General features: G+C 37.5%; 1 protein-coding gene across 19 annotated transcripts in view; it reads right to left on the bottom strand.

Moving 5' to 3' along the window:
* Positions 1–18227, bottom strand: part of KMT2C (lysine methyltransferase 2C) — a 255413-nt gene that overhangs the window by 75513 nt on the left and 161673 nt on the right. For 17 of the 19 annotated variants that reach the window (XR_010663715.1, XM_065939515.1, XM_065939504.1 and 14 more), the window contains exons 15-18: positions 11772–11891; positions 9166–9282; positions 2210–2311; positions 1814–1918 (exon numbers count right to left, since the gene is read on the bottom strand). Coding sequence is in view for 18 of the 19 variants with exons in the window: in XM_065939515.1 (XP_065795587.1) it covers positions 1814–1918; positions 2210–2311; positions 9166–9282; positions 11772–11891 (444 nt within the window). In the remaining variant the exon portion in view is untranslated. The remainder of the gene's footprint in view (positions 1–1813; positions 1919–2209; positions 2312–9165; positions 9283–11771; positions 11892–18227) is intronic. The other 2 variants (XM_065939518.1, XM_065939511.1) reach the window with 1 other exon arrangement.

Here is an 18227-nt window from a genome sequence, read left to right on the forward strand (position 1 = left end):
ACTGAAAAGCCTTTTAGACATACAAACTTCAGCTCCTGAGTACTCTCTCTAGTGAAGTTAGCGATGTGAGGGAAGAAAAAGGAAGACATGGGATCCTGAGGGCAATGAACCAGACAGAAAACGTCGGCCCAGAGATACTAAGGATGAGAACTGAGCAACAGGCCCAGAAGGTTCCAGCCCAGCTCAGAACAGAGAATAGCAGAGTACAGAAGGGGCGGGCCTTTCCCAGAAAAACAGGCACTTGCTGAAATAACGTGCTATCGTGCTTCTATAGTAGGTAAAAACAAACAACAAAAACTAATGGAAAATCATCAATCATTATTTTCTTCTTGCTATAAAAAACTCCACGAAAAACAAACTAAACTCATAATATACTATTCAGGTCTTCAGTGAACATTTATGGAGTCATAACCAACATGAAATTAAAAGACATTTGCTACTGGGAAGGAAAGCTATGACAATCCTAGACAGCATATTAAAAAGCAAAGACATCACATTGCTAACAAAGGTGCATATAATTAAAGGTATGGTTTTTCCAGTTGTCACGTACGGATATGAGAGTTGGACAATAAAGAAGGCTGAGAGCCAAAGAATTGATGCTTTCAAACTGGGGTGCTGGAGAAGATTCTTGAGAGTCCCTTCAACAGCAAAGAGATAAAAAACCAGTCAATCCTAAAGGAAATCAACCCTGAATATTCACTGGAAAGACTGAAGCTGAAGCTCCAATACTTCAGCAGCCTGATGCAAAGAGCCAACTCACTGGAAAAGACCCTGATGCTGGGAAAGAATGAAGGGAGAAGGAGAAGGGGACAGCAGAGAATGAGACACTTAGATAGCATCACCAACTCAATGGACATAAGTCTGAGCAAACTCTGGTAGGTAGCGAGGATTGGGAAGCCTGGTGAGTTGCAGTTCATGAGGTCACAAAGAGTTGGACACGACAGAGTGACTGAACAACAACAATGTCAAAGTCTGTGACGAGCCACCGCAGAGTGAAGGCTCTGTGGACTCACCTTAAAGCTTAAAAAGAAGTTTCAAAAGGTTCAAACAACTGCCTGCACAACGACAACAACTCAATCCTTTTTTTAAAGGAACAAAATCCAGACTGTCAACAATATGCTAACATACTGCACAATGTCCACGTGCAATAAAAAATTACTAGATATTAAAAAAGGCTGGAAAACATATCCTAATGAGGAGAAAAAATAGTTAATATAATGTGACATGTATGATAGAAGCAGCAGACAATTAAAACTTTTCAAGAACTTGTGAGGGTGTGAAGTGGACGGTGGAAATTGGAGAGTAGGTTGGTGAACCAAAACATGTGCTTCAAATTTGATGAAAAATATCAATCCATGTGCTCCAAATTTGATGAAAACTATCAACCCACTGATCCAGGTAACAGAAAATGTCCTTCTGCATATGAATGAGGGTTTGGTGAAAGTGGAGAGTGAGCAGGGTGAAATAAAGAGTTTTTACTACATACTCTAGTTCTCAACTTTTATGATCAATGGACAGAATGAATCAACTTCATGCCTTACCAAAAAATAGTATAAAGTATCTTTTAAAATTAAATGTATGCATTTGTTGTTATACATTTTCAAGGCAAAGCAGGATAATTACCACAAATTAAGATCATTGATCTATAGGAGTTTGAGGTAACACTTTAAAGGCAATATTTAAAGTATATACTTAAATACTGTCACATATGTATAATAATCCTAACAAACAATCATTGATTAATTATAAGAACTGACAGGTAGCATGATACTACTCAGATCAAATCTTAATATTTATATTTAAGTGTATTTACCTTAATACTGACACAGTATGGATGGTAACACTGACCACACTGAGAACAGGCAAGTAATCTTCCCTCTGCTCCTTGGCCAAAACTGCCACAAACTACACACATATCCTGAAATTAAGAACACAATAACATATTTTAAATCCGAGACCAAACTAAGAATATGCTAACATGCTAATTTTACAATTTGTATAAATCACCTTCTTCGTTGATATAGCTCTAGAGCTAAATAAACAGTTGGCCAAAAAATCTGTTAGGGTTTTCCTGTAAGATGCTGTGGAAAAACCTAACAAACCTTCTGGCTGATCCAGTATCAGATGACACCAATGTTAGTGTGAATGAGATGAAGCAGAATGCACAAGGAGCAATATAAAAGTGGAGGACAAATAACTTAGTTCAAACCTGATGCAAAGTGAACTTGTCACTACTAGAAAACAACACAACTGTATTGTGCATAGAGTTTTCTTCTTCATCCTTATTTGATGAAATATCTGCAGCAGACACCTATAAAAAGCAAAATATACAAAATATGAAGTCATACTTCTCACCTGTATTATACTTGGTTGGAAAGCTTAAGAAGATTCATATTTAAAATGTAACTTTTTTGCCAGAGATCACACTAACAATTCTAAATTAGGTTATTATTGTCAAGATACTTTTATAAACATGTAAAGTATGGCATTTTTTATTCACTTAATTGTTTCTTTATAGAGTTACAAGTCTCACAGATCAGGAAGTAATGAGAAAAGAAATCTGTCTTTAAGAAGACTTGATTAACCAGAAATTCTAGTCAAGAAACAAAGGGTGTATTATTATTGTGTACACATACACGAACACACACATATATATCATTCTATTCACTCTTAAAGCCTGCAATGGGTGCACTCCACACTGAGATGTATAAAGATATAAATACAAAACACACATCAGATTTTAAAGACTTAGTAACAAACAAAAAATGTAGATATAGCTCATAAATAATTTTGCACGTTTTATAAATTACATGTTCATATGACGCTATTTTGGACATACTAAATCAAAAGGTATATATTAAAATTAAATTTCACTGTTCCTTTTTTTCTTTTTGATGTAGCTACTAGAAAGGTTTTCTGTTTTAGTGGGTAGAGCAAATTCCCTGCTGCTGCTGCTGCTGCTGCTAAGTCGCTTCAGTCGTGTCCGACTCTGTGCGACCCCACAGACGGCAGCCCACCAGGCTCCTCTGTCCCTGGGATTCTCCAGGCAAGAGCACTGAAGTGGGCTGCCATTTCCTTCTCCAATGCATGAAAGTGAAAAGTGAAAGTGAAGCTGCTCAGTCGCGTCCGGCTCTTAGCAACCCCATGGACTGCAGCCCACCAGGCTCCTCTGTCCATGGGATTTTCCAGGCCAGAGTGCTGGGGTGGGGTGCCACTGCCTTCTCCAGGAAATTCCCTAGAAAGTTCTAAATTGCATATATAGGTCACACGGGGCTTCCCTGGTGGCTCAGCTGGTAAAGAATCTGCCTGCAATGCAAGAGACCCGGGTTCAATCCTTGGGTCAAGGAGATCCCCTGGAAAAGGGAATGGTTACCCACTCCAGTATACTTGACTGGAGAATCCCATGGACAGAGGAGCCTGGTGGGCTACAGTCCATGGGGTTACAAAGAGTTGGACATGACTGAGAGACTAATATCTTAGTACCTCATGGGTCACATATTTCTTTTTGGGCAGCAATGCTTCAGAATATAATCATTTTGAGTAACTTGTCAAAATTTCAGTATTAGCCAAAGGATTATCAACCACAGTCATTAAGTTATGGACTTACTTAAATTTGACCAAATCAAGTACACGCTGGCTTGTTAATTATTTCCAGAGTGCTTATCATGAATAAAAGCTCTGAACTGGATGTTAAAAAAGAGGATAAGAAAACCAATGCCAAAATTATATATTCTCTTTGCTTTAAAAGCTTACAATCTAGTGTGGAAGAATTGAGCTGAAACACAAAATAAAAACAGAATTATTGTTCTTGACAAATGACTGACAAAAGAGTAACTAAACAGAAGGTATATATACTCAATACACGTGAGTTTAAACGCAGTTTTAATGGACATTTCTATTGTTTCACAATGTCAACAATAAAAACAATTTACAGTCACAAAGGCCTAAAGATAATAAGGGAAAAGTGTAAGCAACCTAATTATTCAGCACGAGGGAATGACTAAAACTACAAAAAATCCAAACATATTAAGAATTATGCAGTATTTTAAAAAATAGTAAGACAGAAATCTGTATGGATTTCCATAAAGAAAGTCATCACACAACACTGCTGAGTTGAAAAATAAGCTGCAGAGAAATATGTGAGCTACAGCACCATGGCATTAAACACATGCAAAACGATCATGTGCCTGCCTATGGACACGTATCATAGGTTCAAGCTTAAGAACTTGCTGGTTGTGCCGGTCAAAGGTGGTTCAACGCTGGCACTCTCACATGAATCAGCCTAAAATGTAAATGCCCAAAGCAGGTGAAAGTGAGAGAATTAGGACTCAGGAGGTAGCAGCAATAGAAACACTCTGATCTATTTATAATGTTTAAAATTTTTAAATTGAGGAAAGATAGCTATACGTTATATTTGTATCCCCTAGTTAACTTTCAGTCAAACAAGCTGGTTCATAAAAGTAGAATCATTTCATCAGTGATAAATTAAGTGCCTAAGAATAACCAGCCCTTTGACTACAGAATTGATGACACACAGAGAATGTCATTAAAATACGTAACTGAAAACAGTTACAACACAGGTAACAGAAGAATACTGCAGTAAGTACCTGTTTCCACACCCCCACCTTCAACACAAAACACAAAAAGGGTTTTACAATGGGGTGGCAATGGAGCAGCTCACAAATGGTAAAAACATTCTTATTTTTGAAGGAAAATGTACCCAGAGAATGTTTGTGTTAAAATGAAAAACAAGGATATAGTATTCCCAGTATAAACCAGAAATAAAGTCTGGTGGGAAGATGCAGATCAAGTGGGGGGAAGGTCATATTTAAATTATTAAGTACTAAAAAAGAAAAATAAAAATCAAGGTTTTAAAAAATTTCGTAATATCTTTAAGTGGAGGATAATTACAATATTGTGTTGGTTTCTGCCATACATCAAGACTAAAAAAAAAAAAAAAAAAAGAAAGAAAAAAAAAACCCCAGCAATTTGTACATGTAAGAAAGAAAACTATCACCTAGTTTAGTGACCCAACTGTTTTTCATACTTTGTTTCATAACCTTTACATTATTAGAAAGCTCTAACCTAAACCTCACAAGTTGGGCATTTCCAAGCAGGAACATAAAAAAGAAGAGCAATGAAAATCAAAGCAAGAGAAAAGGAAATAAGATCAAAGTAGAAATCAGTGGACTAGAAAGTAGGAAAAGATACAGAAAAATGAATGAAAGCAAAGGCTGGCTCAGAAGATCAATAAAATTGATAAACCTCAAGCAAGACTGACCAGGAAGGAGAAAAGACACAAATTACTAATATCCGGAATGAGGAAGATAACGTAACTACATATTCCACAGACATTAAAAGGAGAGTAAAGGGCTATTATTAACTACTCTAGGAAAATGTATTTATCAGCCTACATAAAACAGACAAATTCCTTAAAAGACAAATTCATGCAAGAAAAAGCACATAACCTAAAAAGCCCAACAGCTATGAAAGAAACTGAAAATCTCCAGCACAAATCTCCTGGCCAAAATGGGTCCACTAATGACTCTATGCATAGATAATATAAGAAAGAATGCCCGACACGCCACAGCTTTTCTAGAAAACTGAAAAGCAGAATGTATTTCTCAATTCACTCTATGAAACCAGGATTATGCTGATACAAAAACTAGACAAAATCATGATAAGAAAAAAGAGACTACAGACCAGTGCTCCTCATGAACACTGATATAAGAAGTCCAAAATTTTTAGCAAACTGAACCCAAAATCATAACCAAGTAGAATTTATCCTAGGAATACAAGACTGCTTTAGCACACATACATAAAAAACAACTGATGTAACTCACTTATCAACAAATAAGCTACATAATCATCTGTACAAATGCAAAAAAAAAAAAAAAATGAATCTATTTTCTGACATTTACTTCTGATTTTAAAAATTTCACAGTGAACTATGAATAGAAAAGAATTTCCTCAAACTGATTTGGGATGTCTATTAAAGCTAAACACCATACTTAATTATGAAAAACTATCTGCTTTCTCCTCAAGGTCAAAAACAAGGACACCTAAGCTCATCACTTCTATTCCACACTGTACTGAAAGTTATCGCAAATTCAATAAAAAACAGATACAAAAGGACTATAGATTAAAAAGAAAGTCAAAGTTTATTTTTGTCTTTGCAGACAACATGATCATTTAAGTAGAAAATCGAATGGATTCTAGAAACAAGCAAAAAGAATAAGGGAGTTTGATATGGTTGTAGTATACACAACCTTATGTGTACACAATCAATACACAAAAATAAGCAGTATTTTCTAAATACTAGCAACTGACAAAAACAATCTGAAATTAAGACAACACTACCATTAACAATAGCATAAAAATATAGTAGATAGAGATAAATCTGATTAAGTGCCTGTTCAACCTGTCTGTTAAACGAAACATCACTGAAAGAAACTAAAGAACTAAAGAAATGGAAATACAGGTGTTCATGGATTCAAAAACTCAATATGGTTAAAATGTCACTTTTGCCAAGTTAATCTATATTTTGAACGCAAACCCAGTCAAAATTTTAGCAGGTTTATTTTATAGGTACTGACAAGCTGACACTAAAATTAATACAGAAGCACAAAGGATTTAGAAGAGTCAAAACAACTTTGAAAAGTAGAAAATCTGAAGACAAATAGTGTTTTGATTTCAAGAGTAGCTGTAAAGCAGAAGTAATCTAACAGTGCAGTACTGGCCTAAAAAAACGGAGCAATGCCACAGCGAGATTAGAAAAACAGATCCACAAATATAATCGCTAATTTTTAAGAATGAGGAAAGGCCATTCAGAGAAACAGTGCTCAAACAACTGGCTTATTCAGCATGTAAAAATAAATGAACTTTCATCCTTATTCATATTGTAGCTAAAAAACTCAAACTGAGTCACAGATCTAAGCGCAATACCTTTCTGAAAGAAAGCAGAGTATCTTTGTGACCCTAGATTACGTAGTATCGCTCAGTACCAGAAAGCACAATCCAAAGCGGGAATCAGTAAACTGGACTCAATCAAAATTAAACTGTCTGCTCTTCAAAGACACAGTGAGGAACATTCAAAGACAAACATCAAAACGCAAAAAAGCCCCTGCAAATCATATGTATGATAAAAAGCTTGTGTCCAGAATACATAAAGAAATCTCAACTCAGTAAATTAAAGAAAAAAAACTACTCAGTTTTTTTCTTCTTACTATATTAAAGGTCTGAAGAGTGACTTTATGAAAGAAGATACACAGATAGCAAATTAGCACCTAAAAGGCTGGTGAACATCAGGAGTCACTAGAGAAGCACAAAGACGACACTAATAACATGACTATTGCAATGGCTAAAATTAAGATGACTAGCCGCACCAAATGTGGGTGGGTAGGTGGAGGAAATGGAGCCTGTACAGTCTTACAAATATAAAATGTCACACCCAATGTGAAAACCAGCCTTTCTTTGAAAAGCTAAGCCTATACCTACCATATATCCAGCATTCCATCTCTACGTGATTATCCATGAGAGAGGAAAAAAAAAAAAGCCCACATGGGAACTGAGATATAAAGGCTTAGAGCATATTTATTTCTAAGAGACAAAAAATGGACACAAACTTAATGCCTTTAAATAGGTGAAAAGACAATACAAACTGTGGCACATCCATACTATGTAATACCCTTCTGCAACAAAACAGAATGAACTGTTAACATACAAGAGCATGAATTAATATTAAAATAAGTATACTGAGTGAAATAAGTTGTATCAAAAAGAGAATATTCAGTATGATTTCACTCATGAACTGCAGAAAATGCAAACTAATCAATAGCGATGGAAATCATAACAGGCACTACCCAAGGGTGAGGCCAGGGGCTGTCGGAGCAGCACAAAGGAATTCTGGGGTTGAGGATGCTGTTAATTGCAGCGTGGGTTTCACGGGTGCAACCATATGTCAAAACCTACACAACTGTACACTTCAAATATCTGTACCTTATATTAATTTTATCTGAGTAAGTCTACCAGTTTTGGGGAGGAGGAGGGAAGGGAGGAAGAAAGTGAAGGAGGAATTTGCTTTTATGAAAAAGGACCAGAATCCAGGTTTCTTTACTTCTTTAGTAGGAAAACTGAATAATTCTACCTGTCTCCTGAACTTAAAATGACAATTAAAATCTGAAAAAACAGGGTATCAGTAAAATAGTAAAGTCGCTGCATGAAATGTCTGCCATTATTTGCCAAGGGCAGTTTTTTCAACACATTTAAGTAAAGCCTCATAATGTGCCAGTGAGCAAATATTTACCAATCTGAAATTCAAATTAAAAGACAATCAAAATCTTCAACATTTTTAAGAGTCCACACTAACCTACAACATTCCTAATGTCTTCTGTAAGTAACATTACAACATTGAGAACAACTACAATAAAAAAACTTAAAGCACCCACATAATTAAATTCTTCATATAAACTCAAGAATACGGCAGGAATTTTTGTGTTTTTTTTTTTTAATAGAAGGGCAAATATATTGCATACTGGATTTTGAGAATGATTGGCACAGAAAGGTGAGAGTCAAAGACAAAGGGAAAAAAAGAAAAAAGGGGTGAGAAGGCAGGAAATATAAAAGAAAACCTCATCAAAGGTTTAGAAAGAAAGCTGGCTCAGTGATAAGAGTCTGCCTGCCAATGCAGGAGAGACGGGTTCGATCCCTGATCCGGGATGACACCTCATGCTGCGGAGCAACCAAGCCCGCAGGTCACAACCACTGAGTCTGCACTCCAGAGCCCGAGCTCCGCAGTGAGAGAAGGGACCGCAACGAGAACTCCTGCACCACAGCTAGAGGGCAGCCCCCACTTGCCCGCCGCACCTAGAGAGAAGCCCCGTAGAGCAATCAAGACCCAGCACAGTCAGAAATAAATAAATACGCAAACAGAGATAACTTTAGCCTATTTATGTGACTCTCAGAATCTAAAGTTCAGTTCAGTCGCTCAGTCGTGTCCGCCTCTTTGTGACCCCATGGACTGCAGCACGCCAGGCCTCCCTGTCCATCACCAACTCCCAGAGCTTGCTCAAACTCATGTCCATTAAGTAACCTGGTACAAATGAAATTATCATCATCAGCTGACAAATTAACGACTACAGCAAATGTAAAGGGAACAGGCCTTACCCCAGGTAACACGACCGCCCCGATTCCACTTTTCAATTTTGATCTGCCGCGGCCGCCTCGTCCAGACAGTCCTGCACCGCGAGGTCTCCGCTTTCCTGGAAATCCAGACCCCCGGCCCTACACAACAGATACGGAAAAGTCAGCGTTCTGTAAAAGCTCGGAAGAATTTTAAATCCAAATGTGAGATAAACCATCATATGAAATGTTACACAAATACACCTGCTTCTTTTATTCTGATCGAATGGCAGCTACTAAGTGACCAGGCTTATCATTTACATCTTCCGATACGTGTTCTACAACCTGAACATCTATAACCTTAAAAATCAAACATGTGTCTGTCACTGTGAATGCCCTGCATCAGTAAACCCCTGTCACTGTATTTCCATTTCCTAACCTTACATCCAAGGTGGTTAGAACAGACACACCTCTATCCAAGTACTTTCACATGCAACTAATTTTATCACATACACAGCAAGTGTAGGAAAGGACTCTTTCTAAGAAGCTGGCTTCTTTTAAGTACACTAAAAGTTAAGATATACTGAGTACTTACTACATACTGCTCGAAGCACTTGTTCCTCTCAACAATCTCGTATGGTCAGTACTATCTTATTATCCCCATGTTAGAGAGAAGTACACTGAGGAATATGGGCTTTCGGGCGAGGCTAGTGATAAAAAAATCTGCCTGCCAATGCAGGAGACTCAAGAGACCTGGGTCTGATTACTGGGTTGGGAATATCCCCTGGAGGAGGGCATGGCAACCCACTCCAGTATTCTTGCCTGGAAAACCCCACGGACAAAGGAGCCTGGTGGGCTGCAGTCCAGCCAGAGTCAAACACGGCTGAAGCAACTGAGCACGCACGCAAACCGAGGTATCAGGCAGTGAAGTAACCTGCCCAAAGTCACCCAGCTGGCAGGTCTGGCTCCAGTGTCTACATTCCTAACCAGTATTCTGTACTGCCACAGTGCATGAGAAATAATTCTTAAGTGTGCAATAGTCATTTTTTGTCATTAAAATTGTCAATTTTCTTTTTTTTTCATTTATTTTTATTGGTTGGAGGCTAATTACAACATTGTAGTGGGTTTTGTCATACATTGACATGAATCAGCCATGGAGTTTAACCATTCAAAAGCTGATGAAAGTAAAAGGCTTGCTTTAAATCACCTAGATGATAAAGACTTGAAATGGAAATAATTCATATGAATTTTTACCTAATACAAGAAAAAAATCTTTAGAAAAACATGTTGAATTCCCTCATATTTCAACAAATAAGTACTAAGGTTATTTGTTTTTATGATTTTCTTATTCTCAGATTTATTTATTACTACCTGAAAAAAACCTCGCATCTACATACCTACTTACATATATTTAAGATTACTAAAATGCTTGGGAAAATTCTGATTTTTTTCCCCTCACAAGTGAAATAATATGCCACATCTTCAATGGATCTCACTTCTTATAGTTTGAAATACTGAGCTCATTACCTACTTGGCAGAATGGTTTCCAAGTACATAAATTATGGCTATATTGTGAGCATAAGAAAGACACATGAACAAAGGGGAAAGGGGTCTTTTTTCCCTTCAGTTTAGTAAGTACAGCCAGCTTCCAGTTTTCCATCTGTCTCTCTTTATCCTCTTAAGCTCCTCCCCTTCAAATATCAAGCTTCTCAGAACAGGGACACGGTAGGGTTGAACTGGATAGTTTTTGTTTTTTAATCAGTATAAAAGACTTTTTACAAGTCAGTGATTGAATCAAGACTATAGTAATCCCTCAACTCATTTTTCCTCGGCATCTAATGACACAGGTAAGAAAAAGTAAAAAATGAGTGGTATGCGTTTCAAAATGGTCAAGCAAGACTTCTAAGCTCTTAAAAAGATATTTACATTTTCAATACCTTGCACTGGTATCTGAGTGAGTTGAAAACTAGTTCTTCCAATAGTGATAGAAAATAAGAAAGCAGAATCTAGAACTCCTTTGAAATCCTTAAACTAAAAACCATTATTCCAGAATTATATTAAAGAAGATGAAATACTGTCTTCTCTAGTCACTAACGTTTTAACTTTTCAGATGATTAACATTTTTTCAAATTAATTTTTCACCCTTCAAAATGCATCAGGTTGCTTAACTAACATTCAATGACTAGCAGAAATATCCACCAAAGATATGAAAAAGTTCCTATAATTTTTATTAACAATGAAATCTGCAATTCTGCTATTTCTTCTCTAATCACATATAAAACATTAATGTAGTTTTCCTTTTGTTCTTTTCTGAGCAACAAAATTTTGTATCATGAATGAATCCTTAATTACTTTATAGCCTATGGGACAAGGATTTCCCCCAACAGAAAAAATACTGGTAATTACAATATAAAAGGAAGCATTAAAAAGGTATTAGAAATTTACACTTAAGATCAGTCAAGTAAAATGGCAATTTAATTTCCTCCTAGTCCAGGTTTTTACAGGCAAGCATGTTGCTGCTTCATATTAAAAATTTTAGATGTAAAAAGTGGCTCTGGAAACTAGACAAGAAAGGTTTAATTCTTAACTTCTATTCGAACAAAACCAACCAGAAAGAAATGACATATGAATGTAAATGCAGTTTTATTTACCACTTTGATGCTCCAAATGGCACTGCCAGGAAGCTGCCTGGGTTTAAAAATTTCCCGACCTTCTGAAATGTCTGGGGACCAGGAAGGTGGGCTCACTGTATTATGGGTACTCCAAGCCCCCTAGGATATGGCAGGTGAGAAAATAGATGTATAAAACTCCGCAACGTAAAAGGTCAAAGCCAGCAACTAAGGAATTTTAGAACAGCAAAAACAAATGCAGACGTATGGAAACTTAGGACAAATTGCTTCAAGGAAGTAAGGAAAGAAAGCTTATCACTTAACAGTGACTTTATGTTTAAATGTTTGCAGCTACAAATTTACATTAAATGTTATATTCTGGTTGAAACATCAGTACAATAAAGCATAATAATTTAAGGTTTATGTGTCATCACCATTGACTTATGGAACTGCAATTATAGCATGAAGATATAAATAAGTGTCAATCAAACTTTAAATATTAAAACTATAAGAAACTATTTGGGCATTAGTCCCTTCTAATGACTGTCACTCTGCCAGAAATGAGAATGAGTAAACTTAAAGAATGTTAGGTATACGTCTTGCTATAAACCACCAAAACAGTAGGCCAAAAAATGCAATCAGAAACATGAGCCATCACAGACATTTACATTCACTGTAAAATCTGGAAAGTCCATTTGCAACCATAAGATGTAAACACCATTATAATCCTACCATTTAATTACTGTTCCTTCAGTGATCACTAGTTGTGGACTTTGGTTTTTATTTAGCAGATTATTACATTTATATTACATCCAAGGAACTAATTTGAAAAGGAGAAAATTGTTAAAAGCAAATTGTCCTAAATTTGCAAATTAAAATGCCTGAAGTATCTGATTATTTATATGAGAAATAGTACTTATCAAACTAGTTAAAATAAAACTTAACACATTTTGCTCCCAAACAATCACATTCAGAAATAACCTGAACTAATCTGATAAGGAAGCAGCATAAAGAAAAACGTTTACTCCACAAAGGTTAACATTTTAAAAGAAAAACACAAAACAAATGTCAAACAATAAAGAACCTATTTTTAATTAGATAATTCAACAATGCATGCTACGGTTTTACCAAATTAAATGATTAAAACTAAAGACAAAAAACATGGTACTTACCAGGTTTCTAGAACACTAACAAACTAACAAGTAGTTGCCTATTAATCACATTAAAATACCACCAGGGAATTTAAATAATCAACTAGAAGAACGTGACTACCCTTTGGGGAGGAGACTGTTAATGAAATAACAGTATTTTGCGAAGGACCACACAAGGGAGACTGGCTTTGCTTTAATTAACCTCTCCTTGGCTCAGCTAATAGCTATACTGACTTCACTGACAAGTCGCTTTCCCACTAACGGATCATCCCGCATCTCGGGCCACATCTGGCCTCTTTCCTGCTGTGTCCAGGGTCTCCTGTAACCTCTGCGCTGCCGAAAGCCATTTCTCCTGCAATTTTACTCCAACTTTCAACAAGTTGGTGTAGTTCTGCCGGGCTCCTCCACTCCCCTCACTGACCCATCTCAGCCTCCAGGGCACCTTCCTCCTTCCACTTGACTCGGAAGCCTGGAGCACTCTCCTCTCTCTGGTCTTGTCCTAAATGGTATCTATAATGAGGGCTGTAAACACCATCTTGGATGTTGCTGTTCCCCAAATTCACATTTCTGTTTCTAGCATGTTCTGAAAATTAAAGTGTCAGTCGTCGCTTAGTCATGTCCGACTCTTTGCGACCCCATGGACTGTAGCCCGCCAGGCTCCTCTGTCCATGGGATTCTCCAGGCAAGAATAATAGCGGAGTGGGTTGCCATTTCCTCCTCCAGGGGATCTTCCCGACGCAGGGACTGACCCCAGGTCGCCTCTTCACCACGTGAGCTGCCAGGGCAGTCATGTTCTGAAAGCTCCAAGCTCTCAGCATCTCTGGTGACGCTAAACCTCTCCAGTTCACCACATCTAACCTCTCTCCCTTCACAAGCCCCATCTCCCCACCCTTGGACGTGGATCCCAGTCGAGTCAGTACACGGGTGGTCGCTAGACCTGTTCTCTTCCCTCAGTGCTCTCCTCTGGCCCCTTCAGACCTCCCCCACCACTCCTGAGAGCCGAACCACCGGGATGTTCAGCCGTTTGATCTCCAGGGAGGTTTAGCCGTTTGACCTCCAGCCGTCCTGAGAGTCCTGCTTCTCTGCGCCCCCGCGGCCAGCACCACGTCCCAGCTCGCCTGCGCCTCCTCACACTTTTCTCCACACGACAATCAGACGGACCCCCAAAAGCTGTAAACCCAGCCCAGCAAGACCCTCCACCCCTTTCCTACACCTTCTGATAGCTCCTGGGACACTTAAAGTCAAACCTTGCCCACTGCCTCTCTGCAGTCTCACCTGCGGCCGCCGATCCGACCAAGCTCCCCTGGCTTGGCACACGCGGGCTCCTCCTGCCTCACAGCGACACCAACCGTCCAACGGCCGGCGTCTTGCGGCTCCTCGGATACGGCCTTACCTCGTCCTCCTCAGAGAGGCCTTTCCCTAGCACTCCAACGAACCATGGTCTCCCTCACCACACCTAAAGCATCTTCATAATGAACACAACATGGGGTCTTGAATTATTCAGTGGTAGAGTCGGGACGACAGACATCTAGAGTGAGTTCTCTCAATATATCCACTCAATATTTTTCTCTGAGGAGATTTGCTAGTGTTGCACATCTTAAATTTCTTTTGATAGATCATTTAATGTTATTGTATCAGTAGACAGTTCTTAAAATATACCATAAAAGATCATATTCTAAAATAATATTTATTCATCATAATTTAAAAGTCAGTTTGATGCTATAGCTGTATCTCTTTTCAAAAAGCATTCACAGCACATAACACGGATGAAGGAAATGAAGGGCTCTACAGATGCAGACTGCTTAGATGCCATTTTCAACTGCTATGAAAAACTTATACAAAAAAGCATGGGTAATTACATTACAAACTTTAACAAGTGCATTATCAAAAAGCATTGGAAACTAGAGCCCATGCAATTTTATAGAAGATTAAGAAAAATTATGATTACTCTTAGATATTTTGACAAAGAAGAAATTACCTAATATATACTTGAGATCTCAAAACTAGAAACTGCCTTAATTATCAACTTCAGTTATAAATTATCCTTCAGATCTCAGTTCTGATCAAAAAGCATGTACAAGGCCACTCAGAAGAGGTCAGCTTCCCCATCTACTACAATGTGGTTTATCCCATTGTTACACCTGATTTTACCTTTACTGCACCTGTATTTATCTAAAGTCATAAGCTTGATGGCAGACACTGCTATTTTTGCTCACTGCTAAGTGAAGTAGGCATTCTGTTCAGCACCTATTGAACATCTACTTTCTACGTAGCCTTTTTGCATGCATATATTCAAAATACATCAATAAGCACCGTACTGCAATATGAAACACCAACTCCATCGGTGGTAGACCAGAATCTTAGATTTCTTCACCTATTAAAAACTTGCCAACACATCCCACGCACTGTGATGCTTAACCTATCTACAAACTGAACTAGAAACAAGAGGGTTAAAAAAATGTCAGGAGAATTTAAGTTACAAAGAGAGGTAAATATTAATAGAACAAACTTGCTCTCAAATGCCACAGAAACTTTAAAAAAATACTACTCTGCACAGATTTAGGTTCCAACAATAATTACTGTTTTATGTTGGTATTCACCTTTCTGCTTTGAGGCCAATCGCTCAACTTAGTAAATTACACAGCTGTTCCTGTTTCAAGGAAGAAGCAAGTGGGAGTAGTTAGGACTGGTGGAGGGTAGGTTTCTATGGGCAACTTCCTACCAGAGATCGAGTCCTGCTGCTGACTGTGAAGTGTGACCAACCTCACGGTTAGAGTCCACGAGGACCTTCGTATACTCAATCAGCTTCAAGTGTGGTCAGAGAATGTTCAAGTCTTCTGGGGAGATTCACACCTGAGTCAGTCTCAAGTGCACCCTCTCCCAATATACTATGCAAACCAAGACTGCTACTAACAGGTGAGTCTGATTTAGAGAAAGTGACAATGGTGAAGAGAGAAGAGAAAGGAGGGCAACCAGTAAGAGAAACTGAAGACATAACTGCTTATAATTTGTCTTTCTGGTATACACATTCACTCATGTACATTACAGCCATTACAGAACCAATTCATTTTTATGACTTACAGAATTCTTTTAACATAAGTCAGTCATATACAAAACTGAGTTCAACATCAAATAGAAAAAGCTTAGTCCTGAGAGTGATTTGATAAGATATATACTATATAAAGTAGAGAAATAGCTGCGGCCAGCTTTAGCCTTCAGTAATTTAAGAAAGCAAACTTGGCTGGTGCTAGCTGTCATTTTGGTAATGGCTTAAAAAATGTAACAGGCACAATAAAATTGACAGGGATGCGTACTTCTAATCTGTACGTGTTGTAGCCTGACACCCCAAAGGGCGAGATGCTTTTGGGGATGAAAACTAGTCTCTCAGTGGTTTAGAGCAGTGCTTCTTGGACTTACAGCTGCATAGGGTTCTTCTTAAAAATAACATTTCCACTCAAGCGAAGGTGAGGCCTGAAATTCAGAGTAACAAACTCCGAGGTGATATTGATATTGCTGGTCTGCAGGTCACACTTTGAGTAGCAGGGGTTTGGTCATTTCTCCTAGAAAACACGCCTAAGCCTGAGTAGAGTTGTTCTTCCTGCTGTCTGCTTTCCCACGGCATCTTGTGGTCTCCTCTACTGTGTATCACACACACACACACACACAATAATTAAACAGCTGTTTTGTTCTAAAATGTGTGCAGCCATTATGCAGCTTTGAACTTGAAAACCTACTACCCTTTTGCATTTTCTGTGACCAGTGTTTGACTCGGTCAGGCCTCCAGTTATTTTCACTGGCACGTTTCTTTAGAAATAGTTATGAGTCAGTGTGCTGGGTTTCAGGACCACCTCTCCAGAACTACATTTAACACATAAATATGACATCCTTCTCAAGTCTCCATTTTGACATGATACCTGCATTATTCTGCAAATTAAGAAAACAGGGCAGACATGGTCTGCTATGTGTCAGATGCTTTATATATCATTAAATTCTAATAAGCAACTGATGTAGTTTTATGGATGAAGAAATCAAGAGAGTTCACAACCTAAGTTGCTTGGTGTCCACATACAGTTATCAAAGAATAAGGCTTTGAAGCCAAACTGCACTATGGAAATCTTCATGTGAATTTATAATAATCAATCTTTCCTAGTATCAATTAATTATGCTACAAATATATATAAATGATACTAAATAGGGTTCTTAAAAGTCATTTTTATAAAATGTGGTGTAGTATTTAGAAGATATGTGAAAAAAATCACTGTTGGCATCCACTCTATGTTATTATTCCTCATGAAGAATAAAGAATATTTATCTACTTACTAATGAAACTTTTTTAATATAAGCATGAAAGTTTAACTCATAAATAATCAAGAACAGACAATTCTAACTACTAGGGTAATTTCTTTTAATGAATTATCGTTATATGTATCAGTGGTATTTTAAATTTTAGATATAAGTTGGATATGAAATAATTTATCAAGAACTGAATCTTTATTTGGATGATATGATTTACCAACCTGTCATTTAATAGCAAAACTGACCCCCGCCCCCCAAATGCCAACAGTGCTTCTTACTAAAAGGTTTACATTTAGAAACCAGAAATGCAAGAAAGAAAAGAAAGGAAAGGAGGGCGGGTGAGCAGAGGGGAGGGGAGGAGAAAGGAGAGAGGGGAGGGATTGCTTACTTGTAATTAATTGTTAACAAAACTACAATCCTCTACAGCTCACCACTGGAGGCCGGGTTTGCTCTCACAGGAATACACGATGAAACTGATTTGTTAATTTAAAACACGTCATTTAAAATGCTATTGCAATACACAAGTATATTATAAAATTCTAAGGTTCTTAATAAACTATTTAAATCGATGAAAACAAGAAATTCAGTTCACAACATAATGGCCAAGTGGTTATGATCTAATGAAGTACTATTTTTGAAAACCTCCTCTGCTGAAGAAATTTCACCTTCTCTACGAAACTCTCTCAGCAGATGTCAGTCTTAGAACCTGCGTACATCCCTAAGCCTCCACTTATTTGTCAGCAACAAAAAAAAAAGGGTGGAAAGGTAAAATGAAGAATAAATTCTTATAGAGTTATCAAAGTATTTTTAAAAGTACTTAAGCTTTCTTTATACATTTAATACTTCAATCAAATGTGCCTAAAAACATATTTCACAAGAGATTTAATAGCAACTTTCAGTATTACCATGAAAGCAATTAGTACATGAGTACCTGAAGTAGATCACCATCATGTGTTTTCATTAAATATTTTCTCATAAAGTAATACAAAAAGAGTACCTTGTTCCACATCAAAGCATCAGTGTATCAACAAGCTTTGAATCATCAAGTGAA

This window comes from Muntiacus reevesi, chromosome 6 (genome assembly GCF_963930625.1).
Source record: "Muntiacus reevesi chromosome 6, mMunRee1.1, whole genome shotgun sequence".
NCBI classification, from domain to species: Eukaryota; Metazoa; Chordata; class Mammalia; order Artiodactyla; family Cervidae; genus Muntiacus; species Muntiacus reevesi.